This window comes from Hemiscyllium ocellatum, chromosome 23 (assembly GCF_020745735.1).
Source record: "Hemiscyllium ocellatum isolate sHemOce1 chromosome 23, sHemOce1.pat.X.cur, whole genome shotgun sequence".
NCBI classification, from domain to species: domain Eukaryota; kingdom Metazoa; phylum Chordata; class Chondrichthyes; order Orectolobiformes; family Hemiscylliidae; genus Hemiscyllium; species Hemiscyllium ocellatum.
The window spans coordinates 39,044,723-39,071,433 of NC_083423.1; the positions used below are offsets into that span (position 1 = coordinate 39,044,723).

At 37.9% G+C, this 26,711-nt stretch overlaps 1 protein-coding gene across 3 annotated transcripts in view; it reads left to right on the top strand.

The window, feature by feature from the left end:
- bltp3b (bridge-like lipid transfer protein family member 3B) overlaps positions 1-26,711 on the top strand; it is a 143,547-nt gene that overhangs the window by 87,700 nt on the left and 29,136 nt on the right. For 2 of the 3 annotated variants that reach the window (XM_060842909.1, XM_060842906.1), the window contains 5 exons: positions 1,113-1,187; positions 2,578-2,768; positions 3,755-5,274; positions 10,166-10,341; positions 20,954-21,120. In XM_060842909.1, the coding sequence (XP_060698892.1) occupies positions 1,113-1,187; positions 2,578-2,768; positions 3,755-5,274; positions 10,166-10,341; positions 20,954-21,120 (2,129 nt within the window). The remainder of the gene's footprint in view (positions 1-1,112; positions 1,188-2,577; positions 2,769-3,754; positions 5,275-10,165; positions 10,342-20,953; positions 21,121-26,711) is intronic. The other variant, XM_060842907.1, reaches the window with a different exon arrangement.

The window sequence follows — 26,711 nt, forward strand, 5'->3', positions numbered from 1 at the left end:
GCTGTTTGACCACCTGCGTGTCTGATAAATACATGATCCTGTATAATTTTGTTCCTATTAGTTGGTGGCAGAGGGAGCCTGACCATTTTTTTATACTTAACCCTACATACAGAATCACAGTATCTCTACAGTATGGGAGCCGGCCATTCAGCACATCAAGTCCACGCCGACACTCCAAACAGCATCCCATCCAGACCTAAAACACCCCCCTCCCCCTTAGCCTGTCCCCAAAAACCTGCATTTCCCATGGCTAATTCACCTCGCTTGCACATCACTGGATACTAAGGGGCAATTTAGCACGACCAATTCACCTAACTGGCACATCTTTGAACTGCGAAAGGAAACCAGAGCACCTGGAGGAAATCCACACAGACACAGGGGAATGTACAGACTCCACACAAACCGTTGCCTGAGGATTGAATAGAACCCGGGTCCCTGGTGCTGTGAGGCAGCAGTTCGAACCACTGAGCCGATCTGCTGCCACCATGGAGCCAGAAGTGGAAGATTCCACCCCATGTCACTGAATTCTGCCAATTATAGTAAATGAATGCTGTTGCTAAGGTCTTACTAATATTAATATTGGGGTCCAGTCAACCATCCTGTTTCTATTTGTATACTTTAGAATTTTACATTATTTTGCATGCGAACATCGCGTGCAAAATGTGAATGATCCATTTTATTTTAAATATTAAAAATTATGAGAATATTGACAGTGCAGAAACCTAAACTAATGTATTTAAATTCTAACGATTTTATTATCCCTGAAATTGGCCTGTTTGAGTCAAAACAATGGAGAGTATTCGTTTCTGTGCAATGGTGAATGTGATCAGGATATCTTTATTTCAACAGATAGGTGAAAAGAACTAATTTGTAATGTTCATCGATATCTTGTAACATGGTTTTAAGAAAAGTTCATGTATTGAAGTGGTTTACTATTTAGTAAAAAAAATTAATTTTGCATTTTGTAGTGTTGTCTGGCAATTTAAGATCCATAATAGCTATGATTATTATCCCCTCATTACAATTCCTTATCAACTTATTCTTAAATATTTAATATGTGAGACTTGAATATTGCTTTAATTGAAGTTCATTTTTCTGGTCTTGTATTATAGCAATATGGAATGTGTTGTTCAGGTTGGACAAGAACCAAAATCAGAGTTCTGTCCTAGATCTCCTTTCCTGTACAGGTTACGCTATTACAATTATCTCTAAATTGGTTTACTTTTTGGTGGAGGTGAATGCCAAAATCACAAGTTCACTGATTTTGCATGATATTTCTTGAATCATGTCTGGGAGAAGTAATGTTTTCAATTAAAAATTCTTTAAATGGGATTTCACCAGTTTGCATTTTTGCTGAACTGCTGTGAACCACAAGAATAAATATCATGTTTGTGTAATAAAAAGGTCCTTGCACCAAGGCTTTTTGCTGACATAAAACATAGCTCATCATGATGGGCAACAACAAACGTTTTGAGCCTCAACCAGACTTGACTTGCGCAGATTGTGAAGAAGTAAGACAAATTTTATATTTTAGTCGATGCATTATGGTCTACAAACTAATTTGGCATGTTGCCTTTATTTATCTAGGAAAACTTTTTAGTAGTGTTAAATAATTTGACTTTAAATCACAATCATATACTTGACCAAAGATTGAATCACAGTGAGCAAATTAATATGTTACATTTTGCAATTGAAAGATCTCCGAAAGCAATGGAAAAAAGAATAAGACATCAATTTTAAAAATGAATCTGAGAAATTATGAGCCAACTAGGTAATTCAATGTACAATGCTCTGATCAAATAGTTGGGATGAACTGCCGAAAACCTTTTTACAAATTGTCTTCACTTTCATTTGTCTGGAACAAAATGTGGCATTTTAAAAAATGTTAATAGAGATACAGGGCATGTTCAAAAAGCTAACATAAACTTCAGCCAGTAAAGTTAACAAATCTTTAGTTATTACATTTTAAAAAAATTATGCTTGCATTATTTCAAAATTTTGACCACTTTAACTCTATTTGTGTTGGCATTTCTAAAATTGGCACTCTAGTTAAAACATTTGAGTAAATTCCAAGCTTTTGTAACATGTGAATAAATGCAGTGATTCCATCTTTTAATTGCCAAAAATTACTCTAATAATTGTATCCTTTTTTTGTCCAGTTGAAATGTTAGATGTTAAATGTGCAAAATGCTTTGCATTACATTAGGTCATAGTATTTGATCAGCATGGCAAATCACTCTGATGAAAACTCTTTAATTGTATTTCACATTCTGATAAATTACTTTTAAACCTAGCACAAAATTGTAATAAATGTGTTGTATCTTAATTTTGGAATGGCAAAACCCGTTTTTTTTTTCCTATCCCTACACTCTGCCTGTCAGTGGTCTTCATGAATTATTCTATTAGAAAAAAAAATCAACAAATTTTCTAAATATTACTCTTGGATGTGACCACAAAAAATTAGGTAGCAAGTCTGGGTTCACCATTCTTGTGTACAATGGGTTTTGCCATGAATTTTGATAAGACTGTGTTGATTTTTCAATTTTTACTGACATATGTATGTGTTCCTATCTGCAGTTCCTTGTCCTAACCTTTATGTACAGATGAATGCACTACAGTTCACTCTTGATGCAAGGAGCATGTTGTGGTTGAATCAGTTTATGCTAGATCTGCGGCAGAGTCTGGAACAGTTTACAGCCATCTATAAACTTGATATTGCGAAAGAAGATGAACATATTGATATACGAATTGATGGACTAATGCTCAAAGTATGTAAAAGTATAATGTTGCAGCTGAAGACCTGTAACCTTGAAATGACTTGATGGAATATTATTCAGGCTTAGGTTTGAAACCCCTTTCTATCAGTGAGAATTATAATAATACTTCATGGCTTAATTTTAAGTTTCAATGTACAATGTGCTTTTAAAATTTAAAAATTACCCAAAAGGTGGAGTCTCGTATGAACCCATAAAACATGGAGTTTACAATGAACTGAAGCTAAACCCCAACTAACCTCAAGTTGCTGTAAATTATTGGTTGACAAACAAGTGCCCACCATATTCAGTGTCCAAAACTACTGTTCATTATTCTATAAAAGTAATATCCTTAAGTAGGAATGTTAACAATAAATACATTGACACCCATGACAACTGGATTGACAATTGACTATTTTAAAAGGTAATGTATACACATTGTTACAGCTCTCCAATTATGTAATGTTGAGACCTTGAGGTATTTCTAAAAAGATGATTATTATGGTTCTTCAATTGCCTACTTTACTGCTAAGGTGTGGCAAATAGAAAACTGAAGAGAATAAGCAATTTCCTAGATTGAGATTGGTGTTGTTTGATATTCTGACAATTTCTGTGTAGGGCATTGGTGTCAACATGGAAATATTAGAAAATAGGAGCAGGAATAGGCCATTCAGCCCTTCAAAGCTGCACAGCCATTCAGTATAATGATGGCTGGTCATGCAAGTCAGTACCTCTTCCCTCTTTCTTCCCATACTGTTATGGAACTTATAAACTGCAGGCAAGCCTTTCAGTCCAACTACCTGTATCAGTATTTACTACCCAAATTGACATCCTAACCACATTTGCTCTGCTTCCAAATTGTATGTGTACATTTATGTCGTCTTGGCTTTATAAAATGTTTCCAGAAGTAGTATTTTGTGAAAGCAACATATTGAAAAAATAATTAAGTTATTAATTGTTTTATATTACTGAAACTTTGAAAATATTTTGTTTTATATCAGTTTATTATTCCAACTGATAAGAGACCCGATGACCATCAAGACCGTCCGCAATCAATTTCTGTTCAGACAGCAGAGGTGTTAGCTACAAATACAAGGCACTCATCAAACTGTACACGAAGTGACTTGGAAGCCATAATACAGGAGTTCAAAGATGAGAAGTTTTTTAGCAAAACGTTCACAAGCTTTCCCAAAACAGTAGAAAGTTTCAATGTTTTACATCCTGTATTTCAAAGACATGCCCATGAGCAGGATACTAAGTTGCATGATGTTTACAAGGGCTTAGCAATTCCAAAGTTGACTACAAATGCATTGAAAACTTTTGCTGCAACAGATCTGTGGGCCATACACTTTTCTCAGTTTTGGATCGATTATGAAGGAATGCAAAGTGGCAAAGGAAGACCTGTAGGGTTTGTGGATTCTTTCCCTCTTTCTGTTTGGGTTTGTCAACCCAACAGATTTGCAAAATCTCAAGAACCTTTTCTGTCACCCAGCCAACCTGCCGCTCAAATACCCAAGAGTGAATCCAGTGACTTGAGTATTCGTTTACAACGCAAAAAGCTCTTAAGGGATTACTATAGTACAGAATCTGAACCGTTCACTAATGGACTGGGAAGATCAAATTCTTTAGATGGTGTTGCTGGATCCATGAAGTTCTTGCAGCCTTCAGATGCAGATATACATGTTCTTGTACACACTCAAAAGCACGTGAGCATGCAGGTTAATCATCATCAATATTGCTTCATGCTTCGCCTTCAAAATTCAATTAAACAGCTTCAAGAGCAATTTCAGAAGAATATAGAGGAGGTGACTGGAAAGCCGATGGAGCAAGCAAAAATTTGTATTGGGTTCTTGATTAGAAGTGCTGAAATAGCTTTAATGCTTCATCCACTGCCTCAACCTGAGACTAATAAGGCTCCAGCGGAAAACAGAAGTCCTACAGAATCTGACCTTTCACCATCTGAAAGCAGAGAAACTCTGGCAGCAGAGAATGAAATACCTAGTGATGATTCAGGGGCCGTCCATCTCAGTCAAAAAATACTTAATGAATCACAAAGTACTGAAACTGAAAGTATAGATAAAAGTGTTGTTGGGCCTATGGACCCTCTGCTTTCGAAGTCGTACAGTGACTCAGCTTTGATCAAAGGTATACCATTGCAGACCTCTTTTGATCGTACTGGCCATCAATTCCCAGTATTATCAGATGTCACTGCAGCTCATTCAGAAGATAAAAATAAGCTCAGCGAAGTCACAAAGATTTCAAATGTTGAAGCTCTCAATGTTTCTCAAAGCATGGAGCCACTCGGTGTTTACATAGTAAATAAAGATGAATGCAATGTTCTTCCTTTGTCTAAGGAAAATTGTCAAGAAGAAGTGTCAAGTACTTTGCAAAACAAAAGAAATGAAGCCATAGATTCATTAAATGATGTAAAAAATGACCAAGAGAACCCCATGCAAAACTTTGATTACAGTAAAGAAACACCATCTACAGCAAAGCTGGTGTTACCTCAGTCAGTATCAAGGTATGCAGCTATTTGAAGTCACCATTTATCATTATTTGAAGGCAATTTAGGATAATGCATGACCATACAGCAGTTCTATTATGGGTTAGTATTAACTTCATTTTGTCATAGTCTGTAGTTTTTTTTTCTTAAGTCCTCCTTGTTCTGTTGCCCTATTTACGTAGTTAAACATTGGTTAACGATGTTAGACATCATAATACTTCAAACCATAGAGACAAGTAATGTGCCAGATTCTTCCATATTGACGCAAGTGCATTATGTAAAAAGAAAATACATTTTACAAAATACTTTTAAAATTCTGAAACTTAATTTCTCAATCTAAACGAGCTACATTACTAAATCATTAATCGTACATTCTGTAATGTTCGGTACATGTTTCATTGTGATGAATGTCTGTAACTCTATAGTAGCATATAGATATTTACTAATACCTTGTAAAAGTAATGCTTCAAAAGCAATGCATTAGCATGACCTAGTGGCCACTTTGTACAGAGCACTTAACTTTTCTAGATTGCAGCATAATTGTTGATGCAGTTTCATGTTAAGTACACCTGGTAACAATGTGTCAGTCAGAAATAGGCAGGATGAGTGTTGCAAAAAAGTTAGCAAAGATGATGGATCAACAATGGGAAATCTTCAAATATTAAAGCATAAATGCAAATCAATTGTATAAGCTAAGAAACTTGTACTAGGAAACTGGACGTGAATAAATAAATTCACAAGAAATTGAAATGTATGAGATCATAAGAAATAAGAGTGAGGCAAGACAGAGACTAAAATTTTTATTTGATTACATCTTACATTCCAATTTCTTGCAACCATGGCTAATTCATTCATAAACGAAGTAACTGATCCAGCTTTCACTGGATATGAATTTTCCATATAACACCTCTTCACTCTTATAAACTCTAATGATAATAGACTCAACTTCTTCTCATAATACAATCCCTTCATTCCAGAAATCAGCCCAGTGAACATTCTCTGAATGGCTTCCCATGCATACCTATCCATCCTGAATAAGGAGATTAAAAGTGTACACACTGCTCCTTTCAGCAATCTCATCAATGCTCTCTAAAGCTGGTAGCAAAATTATCTGATTTTATACTTCATCTCCCTTGCAATGAAGGCCAATGTTCTGTATCCCTTTTAAATAACTTTTTGGTGATTGATGTACAATTGCGTCCAAGTCCCTGTGAATCACTGTATTCTGTAGAGTCTTTTCATTTAAGTAATCTGCTTTTCTATACTTATTAGCAAAGTGGACTGTTTGATGTTTTTCCATCAGCCAATTTTTTGCCCACTGATTTAACCTAACTAAGTCTCTGTGCAGACATTGTTTATTCATCAGGACTTAGTTCCTTCACTTGTCAGCCGTGTTTACAACACAGCCTTTTAGGTCATTAATGTAGATTATAAAAAGTTGAATCCCCAGCACTGATAGCTTTGGCTGCGCTATTTACAGTTTACCAAATTGACAATCTGTTCCTGTTTGTCATCCAATTCTCTATACATGTATGTCACAGTTAACATTATGAGCTTTTATCTTTTATATGGCACCTTAATTAATGCATTTTTGAAATTCAAATACATTGCCTCTGCTGGTTCCTCTCTTTGTCCTGCTTAAGATGTTCACAATAAATGGATGACAATTTAACAATTAAATTATTGTGAATTATAAAAGAAAGTAGGAAATTAAGAGAGTACCTCGAAAGGAAGGTGTAGCAAAGCTGATGGGTAAAATGAAAGCTAACAGTAGATTTTGTTAGTAATTTTAAGTAGAAGATTAATTTGAAAGGATTGTTTTGAACTACCCAGGGCCATTGGTGTATTTTCAGATTATGTGTACGGTACACCTGTTGATGATCTATTATTCATATATCTAGGTACACCTCCTGTAAGAGAGCAAGATGGCACAGAAACAGACCCTTCGGTCCAAATGTAATCTTGAACTAAACTAGTTCCACCTGCCTACCCCGGCTCAAATCCCTCCAAACCTTTCCTATTCATGTACCTATCCAAGTTTCTTTTAAATGTTGTAATTGTACCCACATCACCATTTCCTCAGGAAGTTCATTCCACATGCAAACCACCTGCTAAAAGATTTGCCTCCTCATGTCTTCTTAAAATCTCTCTCCTCTGAACCTTAAAAATGTGCCCCCTAGTCTTGAAATACCCCATCCCAGGGGAAAATACAATTACCATTAACCCAATCTATAACCATGATGACCTTTTAAACTTCTGTAAGGTCACACCTCAACCTTGTATGCTCCAGCGAAAAAAGCTTCCAGCCTTGAGCTATAGGGAGAGGCTGAACAGGCTGGGGCTGTTGTCCCTGGAGCGTCGGAGGCTGAGGGGTGACCTTATAAAGGTTTACAAAATTATGAGGGGCATGGATAGAGTAAATAGGCAAAGTCTTTTCCTTGGGGTCGATGATGTCCATAACTAGAGGGCAAAGGTATAGGGTGAGAGGGGAAAGATACAAAAGAGACCTACAGGGCAACTTCTTCACGCAGAGGCTGGTACATGAATGGAATGAGCTGCCAGTGGAAGTGGTGGAGGCTGGTACAATTGCAACATTTAAGAGGCATTTGGATGAGTATATGAATAGGACGGGTTTGGAGGGATATGGGCTAGTTGCTGGCAGGTTGGGATTGGGGTGGGATGTCTGGTCGGCAAGGACGAGTTGGACCGAAGGGTCTGTTTCCATACTGTACATCTCAATGCCTCTATGACTCTTTGCCTTATAACTCAGACCTTCCATATTTGGAAACATCCTGATAAATCTCCTCTGAACCCTTTCCAGCTTAATGATATCCTTCCAAAGCTTGGTGATCAGAATTAGATACACTCACATTCACCAATATCCTGTACAACCTCGACATGACTTCCCAACTTCTGTACTCAAAGTAGTGAGTAATGATGGCTGGCGTGCCAAACACCTTTTTTAATCACCCTATCTACATGTACACAAGCTTTGAAGAATTATGCATCTGAACCCCTAAGTCCCTCTGTTCTGCAGCACTGACCATGGTCCTACCATTTATTGTATGCATCTTACACTTGTTGATATTTCTTCAGTATCTTTTTTTGGAGATAGACTTCGACATAAAAAAAGTTACAATATTTGTTTTAATAATAGTAATGGGAGTGAGAATATAGGCTTCTGGAATATTAGGTGAAACAGTAGTTACTGAAAATGAAAGAAATGTTGTTTTCTAAACCGACTATTAAGTTGCTGGTGGTTTAAGCCTGTGACTTTACCACTGCAAGTGAAGGAGGGTTTGGCTTTCATGTGCTTGTCAATTCTCTGTTCTATCCCACTCAAATCCTCAGGGCAGTAACATTGCTATAAGCAAGCAGGGTGCTATTTGTTCTTCTGCCTCAGAGGGTAAATGAAGAATTACAGAGTAGCAGCTTGCTGTTCTGTGGGATTTACAAGCAGTTCCAGATATGAGCAGTAATTTTGGCCCTCCAACATCTGTATTTAAAAGTCTGAAGGAGAGCAAACCCATATCCTTCAGACATACTTGGTATTTGAGAAAAAGCCGTCAGTATTTCTGATGGGTGATTTCTCAAGTTCTTGCTTACATGCCTTGGTGATTGTATCTTGATATCACTGAGATCAGAACTTTCTAGACCTATATTTTTATTTTAGATGAACACTAGGTTATGATTGTTGAAGGCGTAGAACAGCATGTAATTTACTTGTGGTTCATTTTTATTTGTGTACACTTGTCACTTTGGATTTCAATGAGTAGTTTATTTTTGTTGATTTGAATGGCTAATTTCACCTTTTTCATTCTTGTTTTAAAATCATTTATTTTTCTCTTCATTGGTAAACTATGCTGTAATGCATACCATTTCATGGTGTAAAGTGTGACCTGTGGACTTGTTCCCCAAATATGCTCTTGAATCCTCGTACTGGGAGATCACAAGAGTAGCCTGGATCAACTTTGGCAATGCTTACTGTTTTGGTCAGTGAACCCACATATATTGTGATATTGTAGTCAAATTTTCTTACAAGAGTAATATTTTGTCAATTTTTTACATGGTGATGCACCATCTTTACTGAAGATAATTCAAGTGGAAAGTATATTAACTGAAAAAATCCTCCAGAAATAAGTCATATTTGTTTGTGAGTAAATAAAACGCTAAAGATTAGGTTGGGACATTTTTGGGACGCGTACTTGTCACTGCCATCACCTATTAAGATTGAAGATAATTATTTTCTCATGCTGTTAGTTTGTGATGCACAGGTTGTGTTATATATTTGGTAGCCGAGCATACTTAGAAATACTATTCCTTTACAAGTATTGTAGTGTAGCTAACAGCTGTTTCCTGCTGTATGGTATACCCAGATGTTCACATGGATCTTTGATTTGAGCAGATTATCATGCATATAGTTTTGGTCTGGCAGGTATTGAAGTTATATGTAACTTGGTGAAGAAGGCGTTCTTCAAGGTAGAGAAACGAACATTAATCTGAAATCCGCACCCTGTCCTCATCTGAACCGTTTGCTTTGAATATGAAAAGGCTTAACCTTGGTGATTGGGAGGTGCAAAGTGGAGATCAAATATTTGCCATCTTCCAATCCATCTGCTTTTGCACAGGTCTTAGTAATTGCTTCAAAGCCAGCTGAGAGTTCAAGAGTTCTGATGTGGGTTTTCTTGCTTGGCCTTTTGACTTGGGAAACAGAATTTGACATGGAAGCCTCGAAAGAAGGAGATAAGATAACAAACACTTCTAAATGTTTTTATTTCTGTTGCAGCTGTTATTTCAATAATCTGTGACAAATTTTTTGTTTTGACAAGAATGCTATGTGAACACTTTTAAGTGACCTTTGTAAACCAGCATGTAAATTTTCTATTTTGAATTTTCACACACAAATCAGTGGAAAACTGAAGGATCGTGCACAACCCTCTTTTACTAACTATCCTATAGTCCATAAAAATGTGAGGAGAAGCCCATCTCAGATTTCATTGGACACTCTATCAATTGACAGCAGTCTACTGGAGGAACAGTTCTTAGAAAGTGATGCAAATGAAAGCTTCCTTTTGTTGGAAAGGGGTAAGTTGTATTTTTTATTCACATCCTTCTGTTATGTTTAATTTGTAATTGTAGACTAATGCTTCACAATACATAAAATAGAGCCAGCAATTAGATCATAATCTTGATATTCAAAACTTATTTTACTACCATAAAACTTTTGAGATTAATGCATGAAATGGAGCACAATGTATGCATACCTTGAAAATTTAAATGCTGCGTTATTTAGTTAAATGTATTTTTATACATTTGTTGCCTCAGCAACTTCTCTTGTACATTGGAATTTCTAGATTAAGTTGACAGGTACTATTTCTTGCCGAAGAATCCTTGCACATCAGATTATTTTGTTAATGCTACAACAGAAGTTGTTTCTGATCTACCACAAATAAAATGTTGTACATTGCCAGTTTCAGTGGGAATACGCTGCTGAATATTTTAATGCTAGCATAAACAGTTGAGGAAGATGTACTGAATTTTAGCCGTAACGTGAAAGGTATGAGTATGTTTTGATGCTTCCTGTTATACAACTCTGTGGACCCTGTCAAACCTTATTCTGTTTTAATAATCCTGATGCAAACCCATTGTGATGTGCTCGAGTTTCATATTTTTGCCCATGTTATCTTGTTATTGGGGAAACTATAACAGTTTATTTTAACTGTTGCAAATCCCACTATTTGTTACTTTACATTACATGAAATATTTTCCTTATTTCAACATAGCATCAAAATTGAAGGCTGTAAGAAATAATTTGAAACTAATCAACTATAATAATGATGATGTATAAAACCTTTAAAGTGATAAACACAGTTAAATTCATAAATACAACCTACATTTCACTTGCAGTAATGAGTTAGCATTTTTATTGCTAAATATTTATTTAGCCTTCTGACATTGTTAACACAAAGCATAGATTAGCATATTGACAACCGAAGGCCTTTCGCAGTTCATTTGTATTCCATGTACTAAAGTCGTGTAGGCCAACTTAACAGACACAGAAATGAAAATATTGTCTTGATGTTGCATTAAGTTGGTTACAAGTAATCTCTTATTCCAGCATTCTGTTAACCTTGTGAATATACACCATGGGGTTGTTTCCTGGCCATACTAATTGTTTGAAAATTTGTGAAAAAGCATTCAAGCTTCACTGCAGGAGTACATTGTATTGGATTAACATAGTTATTTAGGCTAGGCAGCCTGTTTGGTTTGAAGCTTGTTAAGCACACATTGTCTGTACTGGACAATGAAGGTCAAGAAAATATATTAACTTCCCTTTTCAGAAGAAATATACATGAAAAGAAAAGCTAGAGATAGAAGCAAGAGGCAGTGGATGCTCAATATTAGACCTCATTATTACACCTCCAGCAAGGTATATCGAATTTAAAAGGCAATTCTGCGAATTAAATAAGGCAAGAATTTTCAATTAAATCGCTGTATTGTCCCATAGTTTACTTTGCCTGAGACAGTTGATATCATTGATTGGCTTTCATGCTGCAGTAGATGGAGCAGTCTACACATTGGGTTTTGTACAAAGTTTCAGGCTTTCATTGTATTCCTCTTCAATCTATGTTTGTAGGAATTTACAGTTTTGTGAGGGGATTTCAAGGTGAGGGACACATTTTTAAGTTGAGAGGAGAAAGATCTAAAGTCATGAGAGGCAATGTTTTACAGAGTGGTTCATGTGAGGAATGAACTTGCAGTGGGATTGGTGGATATGGGTTACAATGTTTAAAAAGGCATTTGGATAAGTTTATGAATGAGAAAGGTTTGCAGGGATGAGGGCCAAGTGCAGGCAGATGGGACTAGTATTGTTTGGGATTATGGTCGCCTTGGACTGAAGAGTCTGTGTCTGTGCTGTATGACTTTATGGTAACACTAATTCCTCTGAATATCAGAGAGGATTATCACCTTCATTCCATGAGCATACTTGGAATGTTAATCTCATTTTCAGATCTGTCTTGAATGTTCCCTAAAGTGATGCTAATCATTGCCAAGGTGCACCACCGTATCTTGCAGCGCTCCGATACAGCCTCCTATTTAAATCTGAAATAGCACAATGCAAAACATTTGTTCTGAACTAAGTGTTGAATCTTTCGCGTTTGCCTTTAATTGTAATTCTCAAATGCTTCAGAAGTTGGTCTCAAACACACAGTAAGATGATGGTATACGCAAATAATTTATTTGCAATAAAAGCAAGGGAATGTACTAAGTAATAGATGTAAGTGAATGTTGCCTCAATTCAACTAACTACAGAATCCTCTTGAAGAACAATTAAACATCAGACAACAATTCCATACTACACCTGTTAATGAACTTTTGTAACTAATTCAGACCGGCTGTGACTGCAGTGCCTCAATACCTTTTTCCTATATTGTCACAATAGAGAAGTGCTCTCTCTCTCTGAATTTCTTCTGATCAATAATTTGCTAGGTGACCTCTCAATAAAATGGTAGTTACACAATTCACATACATCATCCCAAGAATGGTTTATAATTTATTCCTTTTGCTGTGTTAGCAGTCTTTGACACATGCAGTGCACCTAAACAGTAAACATACATCGAGTTGAATAATAGCTCAGTCATATGTGCCTCTAGTCATGCAAGCTGTCCTGTTTGGTTCATTTTATCATGACAAGTCTTATGATAAACGTGACCTCTGCAATGAGAGTCTTCAAACATCGAAACGGCCAATCTGCTCACCATTCAAGACACAGCTCGTCATACTGAATACTTTGTCTCATCTCCTTTTCTCAAGGCTGTATTGGCTATTGTATTTCACAATGTGGTCTCAGAAAATTGCTGTCAGGCACAAATGTCATCCTGCAATTCTCACCCTGCTTTTCAAAATAAGCTAAGCAGTTAGCTTAATTGTTGCTAAACATTGAACTCTATTATGGAACTCTATCCTGAGAATGAACAGCAGTAATCATTTCACTATTTCTAGCTACTGTATAAATCCATATCCATAATCAATCTGCTACAAGAATATTTGATTTTACTTTTTATTCTTTTGTCATTTAAATGAAATTTAAAATAAAAATGCATATAACAATTGTCCCACATTGTGTTTGCTGTATGGGTTGAGAGTCTTGGGAAAGTGTTCCCACCTCTTAAAATTAGTCGGGTCTCTTTGCCTTGATGACAGTTGAGTCTGGGTGAAATTCAGGGAAACATAAGATCGCCATTCTCTGGGTATCCTAAGCAAAATAAATTTGTGATTACCCGAAACCAAAAGCAAGCCAATGTCCTTAATGTTTACACTCTATCGTAAACTGAGCATAAAATAACATCCTTCATTCATACTTCTTGCATTCCTGCTCTCTGATGCATAATGCCATGGGTCATGGTTCTAGAAAGATTGACTCATCTAGTTACTTTTTTAAAAACCTTCACAAAAGTAACCAACAAATGCTGCTGGTTCAAAATCCAAACTCTGATAATAATGTTAATATTTTAAAATTGTACACCTTTCATCATAACTTGATCTGAACTTTATATCTCACAACATTATATATAACTAAAATAGAAACTTGATGGTTTGGAATAAAGCCTTCATCTTGAATACTCCCTTTATTTTCCATGCATTTCAAGACTCAGTGTGAAGGATTTCATTCAATAACACTTGATTGTAAACTGGTATTGAAAGCAGAACTATTCAAGGTGACCTTACTAGTGTTAATTGTGTTATTTTCAGAAATACATACTTCCAGATTGCAGCATTGGAATATCATTAAAGGTTTCTTGGGTTGAATGAATGAAGTTTCAAGAAGTACTCCAAGCCCAGCAATTTCAAGAAGTGCCCATTTGTTGTTGGATAGAATATCTCAGCATGCACATTTCCATTCATGTTTTATATAGATTAGTTAATTTACTAGTTCATTGGAGCCATATACCTGAAATTTGCTGGCATAGCAGGGAATTAATGGTCTGGAGGAATAAACAACAGAGCTGTTTCCCTGTATGACATTAATTTGGTAATGAAGGGTAGTGAAGCTACTTAATATATTACCATATGTTGGTATCTGGCAGATAGTATTTTTTAACAGCGCTACAGTCTGGCACATCAAAAATTACGGATAGGTAACTTGTTCCCACTCCCTTTTTCAGGATTCAGCCCTTCTAGTACACTGGTGTATGAGTCAGGAAATTACGTTTTAGATGCAACATGTAGTGTTGGTTCACAAGGGGCAGATTATTTCACTGTTCAAGTGGAAGATTAGCAAATTTTCTGGATTTGAAGGCATCTGCAGGAAGACCTATTTACCTTAACTGAATAGCCATCAGCTTCCATGTTTTTGCTTGAAGACAGAGGCTGTTCATTGGATGTTGTCTGTTTTTCCTGCATGCATTCCCTCTACTTCACTTGATCCTATGAATAGTTGACAAGGCATGAGCTTATTTAACAAATGTTACATTTCCCTTACTGCTCCCTTGTTGTTTCTCTAGCTTTCTGGTAAGAAGCATTGGCAGGACCCATTGAATTGCAAGAGGCATCTGCTTAGACAGAAGAAGGGGCTACATTGGGCATTCTAATCTGGTTGATGACCTCTTTGTTCAAAGATGGACAGTCAGATCAGAATCTTCCAGATGATTGAAGCAACATTTAATTTCCACAATATCGATTATTAGTGTTATTAGCACGAAAGGGAATCATTCATACAATGTTGTTCTGCTATGTGCCCTAGTGCTGTCTTGTGTAATCTCCGTATCACCACGAAATATAAAAATGAGGCTTTAATCTGCCTGTTTCAAGTCATATTGCTATTTTAGTCTTTGATATGACCCATTTGCATTTAGCTTATTAGCAAATTCTCTCTTGGTATTTGTTTTATGCAAACTGGGTAAATTATGCCCAGTTGGCTGTCATTGCTTCCTAATTGGGACATTAGTGCAATATTTCATAAATTAATGTCCCCGTCATCTAAATCCTGTTGAAGTAGTTGTTTTAGCTTTCTTAAATGGAAAGCTGAAGTGCAATTGTTGGATTATTTACAAAATTAGTGACCTGTATACCTTTATATCGGATGATAATATACTGAATTAGAAGTAAAGTTTTGATTTTCTTGAAATTGTTTTGGAGGTAAGAGACTGGGGATATGGGTTAGATTCTTTGAAATCTGACAAATTATATTCCTTGATTATCTCTTACTGAAGCCTCCTCTTTTCACAACATGTACTAGTGACTTGTTTGAATGAGTTGTCTATCCACGTTTATAATTGACATTAAGTTAGGAAGGGCAGTAGGCAGTGCAGGAGCAGGATGTTACAAGGGATCAACACAGAACAACAGTATATAGTGCCTCTAAATAACAAAGTTGCCCAATGTGCCTCAAGGGCGCATCATAAAACCAAATATTAAACCTAGTCACATGACATATTGGTCAGAACACTGTAAGCTAGTTCAGGGGTGGGTTTTGAAGAGTATAATGAGATATTCAGGGTATTCCAGGGTTTTAGATCAAGGCAACCAATAGTGGAACGATTAGAATCAGGTGTGCTCAAGAAACCAGAGTTTAGGGAGAGCATAGATATATCAGATGCTTGTGGGACAGAGCAGTAAAGTGGTAGAGAGGTACAAGATTATGGATCAATTTAAAAACAAGGAAGTATATTTTGAAATCAAGGCATTGCTTGGCTGTGAGCCAATATATTGGTTAATTAACACAGGTAAACCATGAATTGTATTTAATGTGAGCTAACACGAGAGAGGTTTTATCAGACAGATTAAGACAACTTTATGCCACCAATTTAAGTTGATCACAGAATTACAGAATCCATACAGTGTGGAAGCAGGCCATTCAGTCCAGACAACCATCCCCATTTTTCTACATTCTGTTCCAAATGCCCTTCATTAAGCCTGACAAATTCTCCTGAAGCAGCTTTACATCATCCTCATAACAAGATTCTTTCTTAACTTATTTTGCAAATTATACAAAGCTAATATTATATTTGGTCCCCGCCTTCATATCATCAATGTACATTTTGAACAGCTGTGACCCAAATACTGACCTTTCAGGACTCAAAAAAAAAGCACAGCCTGCCAATTTGTGAATGACCTATTTATTCCTACTCTTTGTTTATTGTCTGTTAGCTATTCATTAATCCATTACTTCCTATTCCATATGTTTTACTGTTTTTAATCAGCGTCCTTTGGGGGACTTCATCAAAATCTCTCTGAAAATCTAGGTGTCATCATTAGCTCTCCTTTACCAATTTTTTTGGTAATGTCTTCAAAAAAAACCTCTTAACAAGTTTGATAAACACAATTTCCCATTCACAAATCTGTGTTGACTATGCCCCATCAGACTGTTAGCAAGTAGGTGTCCATTTATCCCATCCTTTGTAATAGATTCTAGATTTTTCTTATGAATGATCGAAGACTGACAGTTCCCTAGATTAATTTCCACTTCCTGTCTAAAATACCAGACGACATGCGCTGCCTTCAAATCCACAGGAAGTGTTCCAGAAACTCTCAAATTTTGGAAGCTGATCATTAATGCATTGACTACCTCTATAACTACCTCCTTCAATAATCTAGGATGAGGACCATGAGGTCCTAGAGATTTATCAGCCCTATCATTTGTCTGGTACAGTTGTCTTATGAATGCTAATTTCCTTCATCTCCTCACTCTCCCTGCTTGCTTGGATCTCTACATCTGGGAGATTTGTCGTATCCTCTGCGATGAAGACAGACAAGTGTAATCATTTACCTTCTCTGTCATTTCCCTGTTCCCCATTATAAATTTCCTGACTCTGACTTTAATGGACCCACATTCATTTTATGCAATGGTTTCCTTTTTATGTACCTATAAAAGGTTTTTGTTTATTTTTGCTAGAGTGAGCTGACATTCTGTTCATTTTTCTTGGCACTGCACCTGAGGAAAGATGTATACTTTTAATCAAGCTGTTCAGGTGTATTTTGATGCACCTTTTGAGCACATAAGACTTGAGACCTCCCTCCTTTTCCTCCCCTCCCCTCTAAATCTTGTTGATATTCTGACTCATCTGTTTTCATAAATCCCCATCTTATTCAATCTTATGATCATCCTCCAGCCCAGTATTCCAGCCAGTACAGAAACTGCCAACTCTGAGTATCACTCCCTGCACCGTTGTCTGAGCCCATCTTCTATGAAACCGTTATCCATGCCTTTGTAACTTATTGACTTTTTAAATAAACCTATTCAGACATGCTATAAGACCTCGAGACGAGGCGGGACTCAAACCCAGACCTCCTTACTCAGAGTTAGGGATACTACCACTGTGCCACAGGGCTTTCAGTTATCACTTATAGATTTGACTGACACTATTGGCCTCAACAATGTTCTATGTTCTCCGTATGTATCGATTCAACAGCAGCCAGTTATATTTGTATAGTGCCTTTAACATAAGACATTTTAAAGCATTTTCCAGGAGCAATGTAAGGCTAAATGTGCTATGTAGAAAATATGTAGAAACATTTTCTATGTATATGAAAATATTTGGGCAGACGATGTTAAACTCAGTAAAAGGGTAGGTTTTCTTCAAGAAAGAAAGAAAGATAGAGAAGCAGAGTATTTTGGGGCAGGAACTCCAGAGCTTTGAACCTTGGCTTAGTCACCTTGGGTGGAGCAATTAAGCTCAATAATGCTCAGTAGATTAGATTTTGAGGTGTACAGAATAACTCAGAAAAGGCTGAGACCGTTGAGGAGTTGAATACAAAGGTAAGAACTTGAAAATGAAGGCATTGTTTAACCAGGTGCCAATGTATCAAATGAGCACAGGGATGGCAGATGACCAGGACTTGGTGTGAATTAAAGACAAGCAGTGGAGATTTGGATGATCTTCAGTTCACTGAAAGTAGTATGTGGCAGGTGAGTCAGGAATGCATTGGAATAGTTCAGAACACAAATAATGCAGGCATGGATTCAGTAGCAAGTGAAATGAGGCATGGATGATGATACAGACGTGGGAATAGTGGTTTCAGTTGACGTTTTTTCTAAACAGTGTGGCTGAGCAACAACCCAGAACTTAATGCGTGGCACAAGTATAAGTTAGCCCCTTGAAGTTACCACACAAAATAAAGGGCCTATGATGTTAAATCAGTAGGCAAGGTGCAGAGAAAAAAGTTGCAACATTGGCCTTGGTAATGAAACAGATGTCTGCTTGGACATTCATCTTCAGTCCAAACATCCAATCAAGATTGCATACGGTCTGGTTCAGCCCCAGACAGTTGCGAGGGAGAAGGGAAGCTTTGGTGGCTAGTGAACAGAGCTTGTAATGGAGAACAAAGACAATGATTGTATTTTTAATGTTTAATTCAAGAAAAATTCTCACCTAACATTAGATGGTCGGCAAGCAGTTTTATGACAATGGAAGAGTTCTGAGAGGTAATGGTGAGTTTGAATTGAGTAACTGTGCACATATAAAAGTTGGCATTATTTTGGATTACGTTGTTGAAGGCAGCACGTCAATAAGAAATAGGAAGAGTCTAAAATCCTTAGGAGCATTGAAGTGATTGTAATGAGGTCAGCCGAGCGGATTTTAAGAAATGCATTAATCTGGTCCAATCAAGGAGGCCTGGCTGGCTGACCTAAACAGGAGTTGGCTAGGAGGGAGCTAGATCACCATCAAAAACTCTCCACATGTAAATAAAGGGTGACTTGGTGATAGGATATCAGCCTCTTTGGCATTATTTCAGGCACTATAGTAAATGAGTAGGATGCTTAAAACAACCCACTACAGGTAATTTTCTGGCTATGATAAGTAGAAGCATGCAGGTCAACTCTGCTGGATGATGATGTGGTCAACCATGTAAAAGTTTGCAAACAGGTCAAGCTGTGAGAGGGATATTTTTATCTTTGTAAGGATGTAATTATTGACTTTTGCTGTCAGCTATTTCTAGGACTGAATTGAAAATCTGAACTTTGCTGCCTTTGTTTTTCACATGTCTTGTCCCCCTCTGTCATCACCCCTCAATCATCACCCTATGTTTGCTTAGGGTGGCCCCTACTTGTCATGATCTTGGACGGAAAAAATCACACCTTGTGTTTAAATCCCTTTTTTGCCTTGTTTCAACCTATCTAAGTAATCTCTATTCCATCTGTTCCTCTGACTTTGGTCTGTTGTGCATGATCCTGCCTTTTTGCCACCATTGGCGAATGTGCATCAGATCCACCACAAAGGAGATCGCAGTCTGAATCATTCCACTTCTGCCTTATTTTCATCAACCTGAAAACCCAATTCTTTAGGTGGTTATCTTTGTTTATGGAAATTTGTGCTTGTTGACTGTTTAATTCTCCTGTTTCTGCACAGGCAGGGAGAATTTCAGGAAGCATCCAACATTTGATTTTGATCCAACTGATTTTCAGGAACAGAGAACTTTGTTTTTTCTCTGCTTTGAAATAAATTTAATTATGAACAGTTCAGAAAGAGGTCGGTGTTGGTTGATTCACAAGGGGGTTCACTGAATATGCAGAAGGACCACAGATGAGCTGGTGATGATGGAAACTCATTTTGAGTGGAGATGGAGAGATAACTTTGGTCCCATTCTCTTTAGCCTTCCCGACACACTTTCCCAACAAGGTAACAAAATCTTATTCAAAAACTGTGGTGCTGGAAAAGCACAGCCAGTCAAGCAGCATCTGAGGAGAAGGAGAGTCGACATTTCGGGCATAAGCCCTTAATCAGGAATGAGGCTCATTCTTCTTCTCCTTGGATGCTGCCTGACCGGCTGTGCTTTTCCAGCACCACACTCTTCGGCTCTCATCTGCAGTCCTCACTTTCTCACCACAAAATCTTATTTCCCTACATTAATGACACATCTCAGAATCTCCTCAGTGCAAAGTCCCAGCAACTCTACTTCTCATCATATGTTATACTTCAAAACCAGATTCTAAGACATTGAATCCCCTCCATAATGCAATAAATTTCTGGACTGTATTATCAGGGGTCACTGTATAGAACTGTCCTCATTCTATCTGGATCTTGTGACAACTTTCCGTGCTTGTTGCAAAATCTCAGTGACATTGAATTTGAGTATTTTTGTTGCTAGAACTCCCACAACAATTTCTCTCAATCCTGCCTGATCTAAACTCTGTTCCATTACTGTTAGACTTCAGGCAATCTTTTGCTACCTGGGTCGCCCATTGCTAATAAGTCAAGAGTTTCTGACAATACGTCATAAAACCCTGTTATTATTATAAAGCCACAGGATAACTGTGGATAATACTACAGGTAATCTGCAGACAAATCTGTGCCATTCAAAAGAGCAATCTGAACTTGCTGCCTAATGTGAGACTTTTATTCTCACATTTCATTATGTTTGATTTACTGATCACTCCCAAGTGTCATCTAGTTTCTTTAGCTACTTCCATTAGATAACCAAGCAGTTTTGAAAAATGAAGGTAAATTATTTTGTGCAGTTTGCTTATTTGTATAAAACAAGCACAGCGGGCATTCTAGAAAATGTCATGAATAGGATTTTTTATATGGGTCAGTTTCCTGTCTTTGTAATACAAAAAATTTGTGGAGAATTAATGTTTATATATATCTAGAATTGCCATCAGTTTCTTTTTGGGTGTTAAAACTTACCTGTGTATATCTCCTTAGAGATATTTTATTCCGATCATCTGAAACAAAGGCTATGCTTATCTTCGCAGCTGCTTGCATTGATGATGCCTCAGTCATTAGTCTTAAAGAAGCTTCTATTGATCAGAGTCCAGCAGAGAGTGCTAATGGTGCATTTGGGTCTGAGGATTGTGGAAGAATGTCACCAGATGTCTGCAGCGCTGCATCTCAAAGTGTGGAAGAGTCTCCTGGAGATTTGGTAAACAAAAGTATTTTGTAGCATTTTTCTGTAGAGAATTTTATTAAGTTAAATGTTGGGATTTCAGGTACAGCTAAGAGCAAGCCAAAATCTGCAGAAAGATGAAGCAAAGCTATGTTCTTTAACTTGTGGATATCCAAGTAAATCTTCCATTGGTGGAGAATAGAGATGGAAGTATTTTTACCTGGTCTGTCCTGCCATCTTGCATTTCTTTTTGAATTACTTTGTGTGGTTTCTATTCAATAACTTGTTTCGCCTCTTCATTTTTTTTGTAGGGTTTGTCTTTTTCTGCTTGCCCTATCTATCCATTTAGAGTCATAGAGATACACAACATGGAAACAGACACTTTGGTCCAATTTGTCCATGCTGACCAGATATCTTAAATTAATCTAGTCTCATTTGCCAGCATTTGGCCCATGTCCCTTTAAAACCTGCCTCTTCATATAACTATCCAAATGCTTTTTAGATGTTGTAATTGTACTAGCCTCCATCATTAAAAGTTGCACCTTGGATCTTTTTTAAACTCTTTCCACTTTAACCTTAAACCAATGAGCTCTAGTTTTAGTCTCCCCTACCCTGGGGAAAAGACCTTGCCTATTCAGTCATGCCCCTCATGACCTTATAAACTTCTATAAGGTTACCCCCTCAGCCTCTGACACTCCAACAAAAATAGCCCAGCCTATTCAGCCTCTTACTATAGCAACCCTGGCAACATCCTTGTAAGTCTTTTCTGAGCCCCTTCAAGTTTCACATCTTTCCTATAGGAGGGAGACCAGAATTGAATGCAATATTCCAAAAGTAGTGTCACCAATGTCTGTACAGCCACAACATGACTTCCCAACTCCTAATATCAATGTAAATAGAGGCATGCTTTCCAAATGTTGTCTTCGCTATCCTGTCTACCTGCAACTCCACTTTCAAAGAACGATGAACCTGCACTCCAAGGTCTCTTTATTCAACAACACTCCCCAGAACCTTACCATTAAGTGTATGAGTCTTGCTATACTAAAATGCAGCACCTCACAGTTATCTCAATTAAACTCTATCTGCCACTACTTGGCCCATCTGATAATCTCCTTCGTTGTCCGCTACACCACCAGTTTTGGTGTCGTCTGCAAACTTGCTAACCACTTCTCTATATTCACATCCAAAGTATTTATATAAGTGACAAAAGCAGTGAACCCAGCACCAATCCTTGTGGCACACCACTGATCATAGACTTCCAGTCTGAAAGTTAACCCTCCACCACCACCACCCTCCGTCTCCTACTTTGAAGTCAATTTTGTATCCAAATGGCTAGTTCTCCTTATCTACCATGTGATCTAACCTTGTTAACCAGTCCACCATGTGGAACCTTCTCTAATGCCTTGCTGAAATCCATATAGAGGATATCCACTGCTCTGCTTCATCTATCACCTTTGTCACTTCTTCAAAAAACTCAACCAAGTTAATGAGACACTATTTCTCTCATACAAAGTCATATTGACTATCCCCAATCAATCCTTGCCTTTTCAAATACATGTAAACTCTGTCCCTCGGAATTCCCTCCAACAAGTTGCCCAACAATGATAATCAGCTCACCTATCTATAGTTCCCTGGCTTTTCCTTACCACCTTTCTTAAATAATGGCACCATGTTAGCCAACCTGCCGTCTTCCAGCACCTCACCCATGACTTGATGATGCAAATATCTCACAGGGGCACAGCAATCTCTTCCCTAGCTTTCCACAAAGTTCTCAGGTACACCTGATCTGGTCCTGGGGATTTATCCACCTTTATGCATTTTGAGACGTCCAGCATCACCACCTCTGTAATATGGACACTTTTCAAGGTATCACTATTTATTTCCCCAAGTTCTTAAGCTTCCATATCCTCCTCTACAGTAAACACTGATGCAAAGTGCTTGTTCAGTGTCTTATCCATCTCCTGCAATTCCATATACAGGCTGCCTTGCTGATCTTTGAGAAGTCCTATTCTATCCCTACTTATTCTTTTGTCCTTAATATATTTGTCAAATCTCTTTGGATTCTCTTTACCCCTATTTGCCAAAGCTATCCCATGTCCCCTTTTCGCCCTCCTGATTTCTCTCTGAAGTATGCTCCTACTGCCTTTATACTCCTCTAGGGATTCACTCAATTCCTGCTGTCCATATCTGACTTACATTTCCACTTTTTTCTTGAACGGAGCTTCAATTTCCTAAGTCATCCAGGATTCCCTACACCTAGCAGCCTATCCCTTCACCCTAACAGGAACATACTATCTCTGGACACTCAGCTCATTTTTGAAGGCTTACCACCTTGTTGCAGTCCCTTTATTGTGAATAACCACCCCCAATCAACTTTTGAAAGTTCTTGCAGAATGCCATCCAAATTGGCTTTTCTCCAATTTAGATCAGTAACTTTTATACAAGACCTATCCTTTTCCATAACTATTTTAAAACAAATGGAATTATGATCACTGACCCCAAAATGCTACCTCACTGACACCTCAGTCACTTGCCCTGCTTCATTTCCCAAGTTTTGCTCCTCTTGTAGGTACAACTGCCTACTGTATAAGAAAATTCTGTTGTACACACTTAACAAATTCCTCTCCATTCAAGCCTTTAAGACCATAAAACCATAAATAGTAGTAGTGGAATTAAGGCTATTTAGCTCATAGCACTCTGCCATTCAATCATGGCTGATGGGCATTTCAACGTCACTTAACTGTACTCTCCCTGTATTCCTTAATTCCTTGTGAGCTTAAGAATTTATCAATCTCTGCCTTGAAGACATTTAACATCCTGACCTCCGCTATGCTCCGTGGCAGTGAATTCCCCAGGCCCACCACTCTCTGGCTGAAGAAATGTCTCCTCATTTCCATACTAAATTGACCCCCTCGAATTCTAAGGCTGTGCCCATGAGTCCTAGTATACCTGCCTGATGGAAACAATTTCCCATCATCTACCCTTTCTAAGCCATGCTTTATCTTGTAAGTTTCTATTAGATCCCCCTTCAACCTTCTGAACTCTAATGAATACAATCCCAGGATCCTCAGCCATTCTTTATATGTTAGGCCTACCATTCCAGGGATCATCCATGTGAATCTCCGTTGGACACACTCCTGTGCCAGTATATCCTTCCTGAGGTGTGGGGCCCAAAACTGGACATAGTATTCTAATTGGGGCCTAACCAGAGCTTTATGAAGTCTTAGTAGCACCTCACTGCTTTTACATTGCAACCTTCTTGAAATAAATGACAACATTACATTTGTTTCCTTAACCACGGATTCAACCTACAAATCAACCTTTACAGAATCCTGTACTAGCACTCCCAGATCCCTTTGTACTTTGGCTTTATGAATTTTCTCACCATTTATAAAATAGTCCTTGCACTGTGGTAGTCCTCTGTTTGGAAAATTTAAAATCTCCTATCATTACCATCCCATTATTCTTCCAGATAACTGAAAGCTCCTTGCAAATTTGCTTCTCAATTTCTTGTTGATTACTGGTAGGGTCTATAGTATAATCCCAATAAGGTGATCATCTCTTTCTTCTTTCTCAGTTCATCCAAATATTTTCACTTGGCGTACTCCCCATAATATCCTCCCTCAGTACAACCATAATATTATCCCGAATCAAAAACGCCATTTCCCCCTCCCTTGTCCTCCTTTCTATCCTTCCTATAAAATCTATACCCTTGAATATTAAGCTGCCAGTCCTGTCCGACCCTGAGCCACGTCTCTGTAAAAGCTATATATATCCCAGTCCCATGTTCCCAACCAGGCCCTGAGTTCAACTGCCTTACCTGTCAGGCCTCTTGCATTGAAATAAATGCAGTCTAATTTATCAGTCCTATATTGTTTTTTACTCTGCTCCTGCCTGTCTTGATGGTTTGACTTGCACCTTTTCCCAATAGCACCAGCCTCCGACTGATCTCCCTTCTCACTGTCTTTCTGGATGTTCCTGTCCAGATTCTTCCAAACCGCACCCTGCCAAATCTTAACGAGCAGTTGGAGCAAATTTCCCTGCCAGTATGTAAATCCCCTTCCAAAACAGGGTCACTTCTACCCCAGAAGAGATTCAAATAATCCAAAAATGTGTATTCTTCCCTGCTGTCACTATCATGTGGCATCAGTAGCAATGCCAATATTACTACTCTCAAGGCCCTATTTTTTAATTTCCTGCCTAATTTCCTCTGTCTCCTCAGAACCCCGTCCTTTTCTCTTCCCACGTAATTGGTTTTAATATGTACAGTGACCTCCTGCTGGTTACTCTTCCCTTTTAGAATATTCTGCACCCTCTCTGAGACATGCTTAACCCTGGTATGTGGGAGGCAATGCACCATTTTGATATTTCGTTGCAGGCCACAGAAACGTGTGTATCTCCTTTTGACGAGAGAGTCCCCAATTACTTGGAACCTGACGTAGCCCTGGTTAGAGTAGAGCAAGTCTCAGTTCCAGAAAGACAAACAGGAGACTGGAAGAATACAGCAAGCCAGGCAGCATCAGGAGGTGGAGCAGTCAATGTTTCGGTTATTAATCCTTCCTCAGTACCAGAAGCTTGGCTGTCAGTGCTACAGTTCCTTGAGAGTCCATTTCTCCCTACACTTTCCAGGCAGCATAATTATTTGAGATGGGAATAGCACAAGAGATTCCTGCACTACCTGCCCACTTCTCCTACCTTTCCCAGAGGTAATCCATCTATGAGGCTATCTCTACGGTATTTCAATCTTCCTGAAACTGCTGTCCGTAACACCCACTTTTGTAAGGTCCTCGTTGCCAATAACTGCCGCTCCACCATATCCACGTAGTGCGAAAGGATTTGCAACCAAACATACTTCCTACAGACATAATTGTCAGTAACATTGAAATCTTACCTAATTTCCCACATCACCGTCTTTGCATCTTAACAATCTACAGACCCAGTAAATAGCAGAGACTCACTGCTCCAGGATAAATTGATAGGTATGTTTTATATTTTTTGAAAGAAGTTTAATCTAGAGACCAATCTCAATAAAACATTTTTTAAAAAAAGCACCCCGCTCACTATTGTAGATTTGTCAAAAAAACTTTTTAAAACATTTCAGCTGCTCAGAGCTGGAGAACAGCACAGTTACTGAGATTTCTCCAAGGTCAGCTGTGAATTTCACTTTTATTTTTCTTAGACTGAAATCCAGTGTCTAGAGACACAGCACAGGCAGTCAGCCCTGAAAGTTGACTGCTTGGTCAATCAGCTGTGCAGGTTCACTGTTTCTTTATTCACCTCCCATTTGGTACCTGCTCTCCTCCCCATTTTAAAGTATTGTTGTTCTGGTTTTTTTTTCCAAAGTTTCAAGACTATGCATATTTTATTCTAAGCCATATGCAAAATTAGAGTAAAATTAGAATAGCCCTTGATAAAATCTCTGTGCATGTGGGTCTTGTTGTAGTTGTCTCTCACTGATTGAGCTAAATTGTCCAATGTTTCCTCCTCCACATTTTCTTCAGTCAAGAATTTGTGCAGGTGGTCTAAACCAGGTCATTGATGCAGCAATTCCACTGCCCACAACTGCATTTATAAGTCTCCACTGGCTGATTCTATTTTTAGTTTTTATTAATGTTCTTTCCAATTAT